This window comes from Vipera ursinii (genome assembly GCF_947247035.1).
Source record: "Vipera ursinii genome assembly, chromosome: 1".
In the NCBI taxonomy this organism is placed as follows: Eukaryota; Metazoa; Chordata; class Lepidosauria; order Squamata; family Viperidae; genus Vipera; species Vipera ursinii.
In genome coordinates, this window is record NC_139512.1 from 109297236 (window position 1) to 109309674 (window position 12439).

The following is a 12439-nucleotide window of genomic DNA, read 5'->3' on the forward strand; positions in this document are numbered from 1 at the left end:
TCAGTTTATACATTTGACTAAGAGTGGATTGTGAGCATTATTTATTCAAATAAAATCCCTCTGGGCTTTCTAAAAGGTAGGCATGACTCTTCACATTTAGTTTAACTTGACAGAAGTTCAGTATTTTTATTCTGAGCACTACTATAGAGTTTCTTCATTTCTGATTTGGAAAATAACGGTCAGTTGTGGAAATTAGTTTCATTCACACATCATATGTGTTATATCATATGATGTCATATCTGTGAGGACTTGCTGGCCACATGACTTTAGAATCTCTTCAGACAGCTCTGGCTCAACAGGCCTTGAAGCGGAGATGAGCACCGCCCCCCGCCCTCATAGTCAGCAATGAGGAGCAGAGTAAAATCTCCAGGACTCCTTACCTTACATATCAAGTACCATACCTTACCATAACTAGACCTAGTTTGTAATAAGACAGTCATATTTTTTAAATCTGCTCCAAATTTCTTTTCCTATAATTTTTCTTAGGGATAGAAGCATGAGCAAAAGACAAAAACAAATCACGGTGATGCAGATGATCACAAATAAACCATGCTTCCCCACTCATACACCATGTAAGCCACAATTGAAATTGACAAGACATTTATTATCTCCAAAGAAAACATGGTTTGTTTACCTGTCTTGTTTGCACCTAATGCTAACCCAGTAACAAATAAATCACTCTGTGGCTAAGTGCAATCTGAAGGCCAGGTCTTTACCATTTTGATGCCACTGTAAATGCATTTATCTCATTAGATTAGATCCATCCACAATATGGGAAATATAGTCCAACCAACATGGAGGGTGCTAGATCAGGGAAGGCTGCCTTGTGTTATTATGTTTCTATTTACCAGCACAGCTCCTAATCTATCAAGACCATTTATTCTAATTGTAATGTGAATAACCTCTCTTGTCCAACACCCAATGGTTTGGCAGAACAGAAAGCATTTCCATTAAAGTGCAATTCATCACTCTGCTCAGTCAGCTTGATTCGATCAGTCCTATCCTACTGGAATAGAGGCACACAGAGAACAAGGTGCTTTCTATGCACGTAGGCGGTAGAAATTGGGCAGAGTGTTGACTTTTTGTTATGGTTGGTTTGAGCATGAATTCCATCCAGTTTAATATTCTTGGAGAAGCCTGTGGCAATTTATCAACCCATTGAGGAAATAATATGCAACACGTTTATGTAAATCTTAAACATCCTAATGTACATTTGGCATTTTGCCTCCCCATCACCCTCCAAAAGAGGTTGTTTCTGCTCACCTGAGTTCCACAATCCAACAGTCGAATAGATTTGTCGTTCACCTGCAGCAGCATTTCCTGGGCCCAGATCTTCTCTTTGGAGTTCAGCTGTTTGAGCTTCCTGACAGCATCTTCCACTGTTACAATGGCCTCACTTTTATCCATGATGAAGGTAGCCAGGTGCTGGAAAGAGGGGGGGGAAACACCCCATAAGGTCAAACAGGGGTGATAAACAATTTAACTCCAGAGCTTGATTGCATTCATGGAGTACATGCGGGTTCATAGAGACAGCTAACTCCGGTTTTTGCAAGTGATAACAGCAGAAATAACATTTTTTTGAATTTGATTTATTAGATTTTTTTATCCCACCTTTCTCACTTTAGAGGTAAGTCAAGATGGCCAACATGCCTAATACTCCTTCCTTCTCCTATTTTCCCCACAAGAACAACCCTGGGGTGGGGGGGCTGAAAGAGAGAGAAATGGCCCAACGCCACCCAGCTGGCTTTCAGGGCTTAATAATAATAATAATAATAAGTTGGAAGGGACCTTGGAGGTCATCTAGTCCAACCCCCTGCTAAGGCAGGAAACCCTATACCATTTCAGACAAATGGCTGTCCAGTCTCTTCTTAAAAACCTCCAGTGTTGGAGCATTCACCACTTCTGGAGGCAGGTTGTGCTTAGATAGGCTAGAATTCACAGTCTCCTGGTTTCTATCCCGGTGTCTTAACACTAAACCAAACTAGCTCTCTGATTTTGGCTCTCCCCCAATTCTATGATGCAAATACTGCCAGTGTATAAAAAAAATCACTGCTATAGATTTGATGGTTTTGTTTATCAACAGGCTCTCAATCTTGCTTTATAGAAGATATTTTGCAAAAGAGCTACGTGAACTGACAAGGACCTGCAGCCAAATTCTAGGTCCTGTTTTGAAGAACTGTTAAGTACTATATATTTGAACACACATGGCAGCTCTTAGTTAGTTCTCTCTCCCAAGTGCAGAGTCCTTTAGAGTAGGCATTCAGCTTTCTGGAAGCGATAAAAAAAATAAAAAAACAGCCAGGCATGATTGGACTTGTAATCGTTTGACCTCAGCTCAAAACCTGTTGTCCTAGTTTGAAGGGGGAAAAGCCCTACTTGGCTCAACACACTCCAACAGTTTGCTTTCTAGATGTGAGGATTTGCATAAATGGGCTATTTTTGTGCAGGCCCTACTGATAATAATGCCAGGAGCAAGCAGCATTGTTGTCAAACAGTGCAATCAAACACACTGGAAGGGAGGCTTTTTCCTAATCTCCATCTGCCTGCTGTTGTCGACTGATGAAAAGGTGTTCTTCCTTGGCTCAGGAAAAATCGCACAGTCAGTGGTGGGATTCAAATATGTGAACAACTGGTTCTCTGTGTGGATGCCGCTCCATTCTGGGCTACCCGTTCTGCTGAACTGGTGCGAACTGGCTGAATCCCACCACTGCGCACAATGCTCTCACTCTGGCTTTATCATCCAGCAGAGGGAAGTGTAAAGACCCTTCAAAATTACATTCATCCATTCTCCTAGAAAACTCAGTTAGAGCACAATACTAGCAAACTTCTTAGATTAGAAGTTTGACCAGTGTGGACCTTCTTATGCTGGTGCTGCACTTGACCTCCTTCTTATAATCCAGCAAGCGAGACACACGTTCACTTAATTTTGCACTTTGCTGGCTTGAAAAAAAACACCTCAACGGTATTGTATCTTTTGACAACACTTGCTGCTGCCAGGGTAAGTTGAATTCCCCACTCATACTTGCCAAATTCTGTCCATCTGAAAAGGAGCTGTAAGATTTTTTTTTTCCTGGGAGGTTGAAAACCTTTTTAGCTTCCTCAATCTCTTTTTGAAAGCAAAGCTAAGAAACCAGGTTGGTTAATAAGTTTGGGCCACGTTTGCAACTGGAGAATTGGCAAAAGACGTGGCAGCTTTTTTCCTTTAATTCCCTCACTGCTGCAAAGGACCTATTCCCACTGAGGCTTTGCAATGGAGGAGGACGTGCTAAAATGGCACTTCAACTGGTAAAGCATCAGAGAGAGCAGGACTTTACTCTGGCAATAACATGGGCATTTTGGTACCCGTTGGAGGAATGATTTGCAAGCATCAAAATTGCTTCCAGGCTTGAAATGCTCTAGTATGGTGTTTCTCAAATTTGGCAACTTTAAGTTGTGTGGACCTCAACTCCCGTAATTCCCTAGCCAGCATGCAACAAAACTTTTGCTAAGAAGTGTAGAATTATAGAAACTGTATCTACATTGATATGTGATCACGCTAATGAAGACGAATCTACTTATGAGGACTTGGTGTACTGCCAATCATATTTTCTTTGATTAGAGTTCAGGATGAAAGGTCACTTTATGCCTGAACAAACATGAGAAGGAGAGACATATATTCTGGGTACTGAAAGATCAAAGGCCTCACTCCTGTGGAAATGACCAGTCATCTTATTGCTTATTTCCAAAAGGAATCACCAGAAATTAAGTTCTATGCACAGTTCCAACTTCAGCCTTCTGCGAGCTGAAATACCTTAAATATGGCACAAATGAAGATTTGCTTATTTTAGACAAAGTTGCATTTGAGTATGTAATCCCAGCCTTTTATAGGAAGCCCACAGCATGCGTGCAGTCACAATGAACATGCAACTGGAAAGCACTATTCCTCATGCTGGCCCTCCGTTCTTCCATCCACTGAATGAACCAAGGCTACACCAGCAGCAGGGAATCTGGCTTTTGGCCTGTTGGGCCAGTGCTTTCCATTTATCTACCCATCAAGAGCAATTCTCTTTTACAAAGGCACCAATAGAAGTTTTACTTTTAAATTTATTTTTAAAAAGCCTCACTGGTGCACTGGGAACTATTTCTAAATGATGGGAACATAGGTGGCATGGGGGGAAATCTAGCTTTTCCCTTTTTAAGAATTGATTTAAACCAACTACCTCTCACCTCCCCCCCATTAGTAATCTTGGGGGGAAAAGTGGGGGGAATTAAGCAAATGGAAGGATTTTTCACTGCCGCCTTCTTTTGCTTGCTCACAGTGAACCTGCTAAGCTGCCAGGGCCGCATTATTAGTGTTAACTTTAAAGAATTTATTTGTTTTCTTTATTAGATTTATTAGCTGACCATCTCCCTCCTGTGATTTATTCCTGTTGTGATCGCAGTTGTACAAGGAGATGGTCTATTGATTCAGTTCTGTTATCCACTGCTAAGTAGTTTTCAACTCACCTGGACATGGTATTGAGATGTTTCGTGCATGATGATGTTTGAGTTGGAGTATTTCTTCCTTTGTTCTGTGGGAGAAAAAAAAAAGATAACAATTGATCCAGGACTTGGCTACCTTTTAGACTGCTTTCTTCCAAAAATGATTCTAGTGTTATCCCAGCAGAATGACAGCAACATTATGGCATGTATGAGTATTATTTATTTATTTTTATTTATTTTATTTTAATCCCATTTATATCCCGCCCTTCTCCGAAGACTCAGGGCGGCTTACAATCTAAGCACAAATTAAATGTGCTTAGCAATTTAGTTACATAAGTTCCAAAGCAGGTATTTTCTTAGCAAACATAGTCTGACTTCTTCATTATCCTGAAAGACAGAGAGGCTATCACTCAATGCCAAAGACAATTTTCCCCTCTTTGGCTCTTTTAAAGAGTCCTGATACAGTTTTCCCATACTTAGTGCTCACTAGATGTGGTAAGAATGTAACTCTCACATCCTCTCCTTCAACGTAGAACCATCACATTCTGATAGCAGACATTCAGTATGAGAATATTGATTGGGGAATTCTAAGAATTGAAGTTCAAAGATCAGAGACTATCTAATTAATGAATTTTAAAAATTCATTTTTGGAGATGAAATGAGAGGGGAGGGGAGGGAGAAGCAGAGGTGAGAGGAGAGGAGAGAAGAGGATCCTACACATGTGGAAGGGAAACATAGAAGACTAAGCTTTGATTTCAGGCCAATAAGATTCTACTGGCCAATGCTACATATCAAAAATTCAAAATCAGCCATCCACAAATGTTTATTTATTTATTGTTTAAAAACTGCCATTCAACCTTAAGAAATGTTACACATAGAACATTATACATATTGCAAAAACCACTTGAATATTATATAACAATAAAATTACAAATTACTTAGCATTAAACACATTTTCCATCAATCAACCAACCAGTTAGTTTTAAAAACAATTTTTTAAAATACCTGGTGAAAAAGAAACATTGTTATTTGGTGTCATATAAAAGCAAAGTCAGTGCTCATCCGTTGCCTGCGGAGCTGCGAATGGCCCCCGACCTTCGGTCCTTTTGCCGTGACCTGAAGACATGGATGTTTCAACAATCGGGCCTGGACTGACTATAGTTTTAAATTTGGTTTTATGGGGTTAAATTACTATGTATTGAACATATCTACTGTTTACTTCTTTTTTAATTTTTGTATTTTCATGTTCTTTTTTAGTTTTTATTGTTGTGAGCCGCCCTGAATCCTTAGGGAGAAGGGCGGCATATAAATATAATAAATCAAATCAAATCAAATCATCTTCCTAGAAAGGGCATTTAAAAGTTGGGACACCATCACCAAGATGTATTATGGAATTGCATAATTGCATAATTGGAATTACAAAAGCATTGTCAGTGATGCTTTGGGGAATAGAGCCTTTTCTGAAAAACTAATACAGAAGTAAGATTATATGACTGGTGCTTTTTTCTAATATTTCAGCTCCAGTCCATTTTAGGACTTTATAGGTTGAATTAGGAAGATTCTGTTACTGTAGTTTTATATTAGAGTAGAATTAGTTCATCTGATCAAGTTTCTGGTCTGGTCTACCTGGGAAAGCTAACATCAATCTTGCAAATCTGCTGTCTCTTTTTTTTTAACTTGAGAAGTTAAGAAGGCTCCTTTCTGAGTTTCTTTACTCATTATGCAACTGTGTACTATGCCCTCTCTTATCTGATTGTTCCCTAGATAGCATCTCTCCCCTCCACACACACACAAACACCCAAGGTCATTCCCACATTTCATTGCAATTCTTCACTTCCGGTGATATGAACAGTATACTTTTATTGATGCAGCCTAAAATGACAATCACTTTTTTTTTCATAGTCACATTTTTAAAAACAGAATGGACAACCATTTGTCTGAAATGGTGTAGGGTTTCCTGCTTGAGCATGGGGTTGGACTAGAAGACCTCCAAGGTCCCTTCCAACTCTTGTTATTCTGTTATTCTACTGACTCGTTCTCAGTTTTTAATCACTACTATTCCAAAATCTTTTTGCATTACTACAGTTAGCATGTCAGGTGTATAACTGTGCAATTTACATTTGTTTTGTAAATAAAGAACTCTGCATTTGCCTCTGTTAAATGTCATTCCATTACTTTTGCAGAAAAGGCACTAGATGTGAAAAGGTTTTGCTTAAGAAATAACTTACAGCTTCCTGCTAAAAATAATCTGGTTTACTGCTTCCTTTGGGTCATTTCCACACTATTTTTATGTTTTAGTTTAAAAGGCGTCTAGCTAAATATTGTTTTCACTCCTATTGATTTGAATATTGAGGCCCAGTAGTATCTTCTTCCAGCTGATCAATACCAGAGTGCAAAAACTGGCATTGAAGCATTCCCTATTTTAAGTTCATGTTGTGTTATTTCTTTCTGCTCAATAACCCGAGCAGCTGTGATAAGGACAGGCTGCAAGCCACCAAGTTCTATCCTTTATATATATATATTATACATGCATATATAGAAGATAAAGGTAAAGGTAAAGGTTCCCCCGCACATGCGTGCTAGTCGTTTCCAACTCTAGGGGCGGGTGCTCATCTCCATTTCAAAGCTGAAGAGCCAGCGCTTGTCCGAGGACGTCTCCGTGGTCATGTGGCCGGCATGACTAGACGCCAAAGGCGCACGGAACGCTGTTACCTTCCCACTGTAGTGGTCCCTATTTTTCTACTTGCATTTTTTACGTGCTTTCGAACTGCTAGGTTGGCAGAAGTTGGGACGAGTAACAGGCGCTCACTCTGCTACGCGGCACTCGGGATTCGACCCGCCAAACTGCCGACCTTCTGATCGACAAGCTCAGCGTCCTAACCCACTGAACCACCGCGTCCCTTATATAGAAGATAGAAATACTTTATTGGCCAAATGTGACTAGACCCACAAGGAATTCCGGTGCAGAAGCTCTCAGTGTACATGCAAAACAACAAAATAATAATCATAGTAACAAAATAATAATCATAATAATGATATTAATAAGAGAAGGTAGTGGAACAGATGAGAAGATAATAATAATACAGCCATCTACATGAGTAAATATACCTATACATAAGATAGTACTGTGGGAATTAAGCGTTCAGCAGAGTGATGACATGTGTCTAGTTCAGGGGTGGGCAACCTCGGCTCTTTTATGACTCATGGACTTCAACTCCCAGAATTCCTGAGCCACCATAGCTGGCTCAGGAATTCTGGGAGTTGAAGTCCATGAGTCATAAAAGAGCCGAGGTTGCCTACCCCTGGTCTAGTTGGCATGCAATGCCCTATAGCAGGGAGGAGTTGAAACAGTTTATGTCCAGGATGTGAGGGATCTGTAGATATTTTAATATAAGTACTAGAAAAATCTGTGAAGTACAATGATTGGCCCATAACAGAAGGAAAAAAAGAGCAGGGGATATTCTCATTCTTTGTTAAGATTTCTATTTCCCAAAACAGATGAGAAAAAAAACAATAATAAGGAGCAGCAACTGTTTCTCTTATTGTTCTGAAGAGCTTTCTTGCTTTCTCCAAAATACAAAATAAATAAAAGCTCCAGGGGAAAACTAAACATGCTCGTGGTCATCCTTTTTGCCAGTTGGCATGGGACACCCTTGTCCTGACAAACCTGAAAAGAGATTCATAGATGTCTGCGTGAGAAATCTACTTGACAATGATTATATAAATTTGCAAATAAGATGTTGTTTAGTCGTCTGTGTTGAATAAGAGACATCCAGATGACCAGACTGGAGAGACTTACAACATTCTTTTCTTCTCGAGCTACATCTGGCTGATTTAGTCATCAGTAAGCTGGAAATAATCTACAATAATTTAATAATAATATGTATGAATTAATTTGATGGGTTATCGTAACAGGTTAGAAAATATTATTTTGGTATGCTTTTCTAAAGTTTAAAAACATCCTGTGCTTTGTACAACCTAAATATGCAAAATGCAACTAAAAAAATAGATGAAAAGCACAAGCAAGAATAAAATGATTGCTAAGAGACGAAAGACAAAACATACTATAAAAGAATCTCAGGGAAATAATATTACTGACATAAATAGGAAAGTTATGTACTGTGCATCAGGGCTGTACAGTACACCTGTGATACATTGGCACCTGGCAGGTGGTGGTAATAATAATAATAATAATAATAATAATAATAATAATAATAATAATAATAATAATAATAATAATAATAATAATAATAATAATAATAATAATAGTTTAATTTCTATATCGCCCTTCTCCCGAAGGACTCAGGGCGGTGTACAGGGCAATAAATACAATAAAAAATACAGTATACAAAAGTTAAGATAGAATTAAATATTAAGCCCAATTACAATAAAATTAATTAAAATTAATATTAAAATTCCCAAACCCGTCAGACCAGGCCAGCTGATTCAAATAAATAAGTTTTTAGATCACGGCGGAAGGAGCGAAGGTCAGGAACTGTCCGGAGCTCAACCGGTAAACGGTTCCAAAGGTCTGGCACGCCCACAGAGAACGCCCTCCCCCTGGGGGTCGTCAGCCGACACTCTCTGACCGACGGCACCCTGAGGAGGCCCTCTCTGTGGGAGCGCACTGGACAAGGGGAAGTTGATGCCGGCAGCAGGTGCTCCCGTAAGTAAACCGGACCCATGCCATTTAGAGCTTTATAGGTCATCACCAGCACCTTGAATCTCACCCAGAGGGCAATTGGAAGCCAATGCAGCTCACGGAGTAGAGGTGTTACATGGGAGTATCGGGAGACCCCCAACACCACTCGCGCGGCTGCATTCTGCACCAGCTGAAGCCTCCGCGTGGTCCTCAAGGGCAGCCCCATGTAGAGAGCATTGCAGTAGTCTAAACAAGAGGTCACAAGCACATGAGTGACCGTACGCAAGGCATCCCGGTCCAGATAGGGACGCAACTGGTGCACCAGGCGAACCTGGGCAAAGGCTCCCCTAGTCACAGCTCCTATATGATCTTCCAAGGAGAGCTGTGAATCTAGGAGGACACCCAAGTTGTGAGCCCTATCTACGGGGGGTAATAGCTCACCCCCCATAGTTAGAGGTGGAATAATGTGAATTTCCTGAGATGCCGACACGCACAACCACTCAGTCTTGTCGGGATTGAGCCGAAGCCTGTTCCTCCCCATCCAGACCCTAACCACCTCCAGGCAACGGGACATCACATCGAGAGCATCACTGGGGTGGTTTGGGGTGGAGATGAAGAACTGGGTATCATCAGCATACTGATGATACCCAACCCCAAAACCACGAATGAGCTCACCCAGTGGCTTCATATAGATGTTGAACAGGAGAGGCGAGACGACCGACTCCTGAGGAACTCCACAAACGAGAGGCCTTGAGGCCGACCTCTGCCCTCCTGCCAACACCGATTGCGAATGTCGCAGGAGGTAGGAGGAGAACCACTGCAAGACAGTGCCTCCTACTCCCAACCCCCAGAGATGCTGCAGTAAGATATTTATTTATTTATTTATTTATTTATTTATTTATTTATTTATTTATTTATTTATTTATTTAATTTTATTTATATACCGCCCTTCTCCCAAAGGACTCAGGGCGGTGAACAGGGCAATACATGTTAAAAGACAAAATACAAAAATTAAAAGAGATTAAACAAAATGCCCACAGCTCTTACAATAGGTTAAAACACATTAAAAGTAATAAAAGAAACCCAACCCATCCCATCAGGCCAGGCCAGCTTGTTTGAAGAGATACGTCTTTAGATCGCGCCGGAAGAAGCGCAGGTCGGGCGCTCAACCGGAAGATGGTTCCATAAATCCGGCACGCCCACAGAGAACGCCCTCCCCCTGGGGGCCACCAGTCGGCATTCTTTGACCGGTGGCACCCTGAGGAGGCCCTCTCTGTGGGAGCGTACTGGGCGGAGGGAAGTTGATGCCGGCCGCAGGTGCTCCCCAAGGTATTCCGGACCCATGCCATGTAGGGCTTTGTAGGTCAATACCAGCACCTTGAACCTCACCAAGATACCATGGTCGATGGTATCAAAAGCCGCTGAGAGGTCTAACAGGACTAGGACAGAGGAACAACCCCTGTCCCGAGCCCGCCAGAGATCATTCACCAGCGCGACCAATGCCGTCTCCGTGCTGTACCCGGGCCTGAAGCCCGATTGGTACGGGTCCAGATAATCAGTTTCCTCCAGGAACAAAGGGAGCTGATGCGCCACCACGCTCTCAACAACCTTCGCAAGAAAGCGAAGGTTGGAGACCGGACGATAGTTGTTTAAAACAGCTGGGTCCAGGGCAGGCTTCTTGAGGAGGGGTCTCACCACCGCCTCCTTCAAGGCAGTGGGAAAAATACCCTCACTCAAAGAAGCAGTTATCACTGCCTGGAGCCAGCCTCGTGTCCCCTCCCAAGCTGCATAGACCAGCCAGGAGGGGCACGGGTCCAATAAACACGTGGTGGACCTCAGCTTCCCCATGATCCTGTCCACATCTTCCAGAGTCACAGGATCGAACTCCTCCCAGATAACATCAACAAGACCACCCATGTCCTCACCGTCAGACTCTGTACGTGACCATCCTAGAAAAGTGGTAGTGGGGGAGGGGAATGAGCTGAACCGGTGGTAGCACCGCACAAGCCTGAGCAAGAGATGGCTGGAGCTGCAGGGCTGTCAGGGCTCAGCGGAAGTGCTAGGATCAGCGCCAGGCTCCAGCTGGAGCTCGGCGCTCATCCTGGCACTTCTGCTGAGCCCAGAAGAAGCACCCATCAGCTGTAATGTCCAGGGTCTTGTGATTTATATTCAGATGCTTGGCAACTGATTCATATTTATGATGGTCACAGTGTCCCAGGGTCATGTGAAGTGACTAAAACCTGCTGCAACCACCCAGAAGATGGGGGAGGGGGAATAAAACCAAACTTCCCCCCACCCCACCCCCGCTGCCAATCCTCAACAGAAATGCTCACAACAATGAAAACCTCGGACAGGAGAAAGAGTGCCACCGGGCGGGCAGGCAGGTTTCTTGCTCGGCTGTGGCTTGGGGGGGCACTTTTTTCAGTGCCATTGTGACTTCAGACAGTCACTAAGCAAACTGTTGTAAGTTGAGGACTACCTGTACTTCATCAATTTTTTTTTTTTGATCATCAAGTTTTTGACACCTTGCTAGGTGACTGGTGGTACTCGGATGTTCCCATATCCTAAAAGTGGTACAAGGTTGAAAAGCTCTGCTGTACATCATAATATGACAGCCAGAGTGTTAAGGGAGTAAAAAGCTGGAATATTAGCACAACAGAAGACAAACAAAAAGAATATTTATACTCAGCAATTCCTCCTGGAAGGAATGATGTTTAAAAAAATATTCTGGTTTTATAGAACAACCAGGTGGTTTCATGAAAGAGTTTAAGTAGGTTGAGTGGATTTAGCCAATTCAATTGCCCAAATCTTGATCTGAGCCAGCCATGTAAAGATCCAAATAACTATATACTAGCTAACTATAAACAAGCAACACCTGAGCTAGCATTCTGAATATAAATATGGGATTAAGAAAAGTAAAGTCTTTGCTCTTCAAAGGAAAATGTTTTAAAAAATCTTATTTGGTGTAAGATTCTCTCAGATCATGTATAAAGAAGTCTTTGAATTCCAAATTGTTAATTTAAATTTAATATTCATTCAAGGAATCTGATATTGAAATGTTTCTTTTTCAATATTTGTTATTGAAAAATAAAAAAATTAAGACATAATTCACACAAAATGGCAAGGATAAGGAGGTGAGCAGAAATTCCTTGATCTTTAAGGGCACAAAACACCTACTTAAGTAACAAAGATGGAAGAAGAGGTTTTGGGGCTCAGGAGGTGGGGGAGAGGCTACAATTCAACAAAGACAATTCTGCATCTAGTTTTTTGTTTCCATTGTTTATAACTGAATAATGTGGCATGCAATTAGAGACATGGGAAGGAAATGACAGATTC

At 41.6% G+C, this 12439-nt stretch overlaps 1 protein-coding gene across 2 annotated transcripts in view; it reads right to left on the minus strand.

Moving 5' to 3' along the window:
- The window catches only part of EPS8L2 (EPS8 signaling adaptor L2), a 93591-nt gene that overhangs the window by 36986 nt on the left and 44166 nt on the right, over positions 1–12439 (minus strand). For both annotated transcript variants that reach the window (XM_083350650.1, XM_083350651.1), the window contains 2 exons: positions 4486–4550; positions 1264–1425 (listed from right to left, as the gene is read on the minus strand). In XM_083350650.1, the coding sequence (XP_083206776.1) occupies positions 1264–1425; positions 4486–4550 (227 nt within the window). The remainder of the gene's footprint in view (positions 1–1263; positions 1426–4485; positions 4551–12439) is intronic.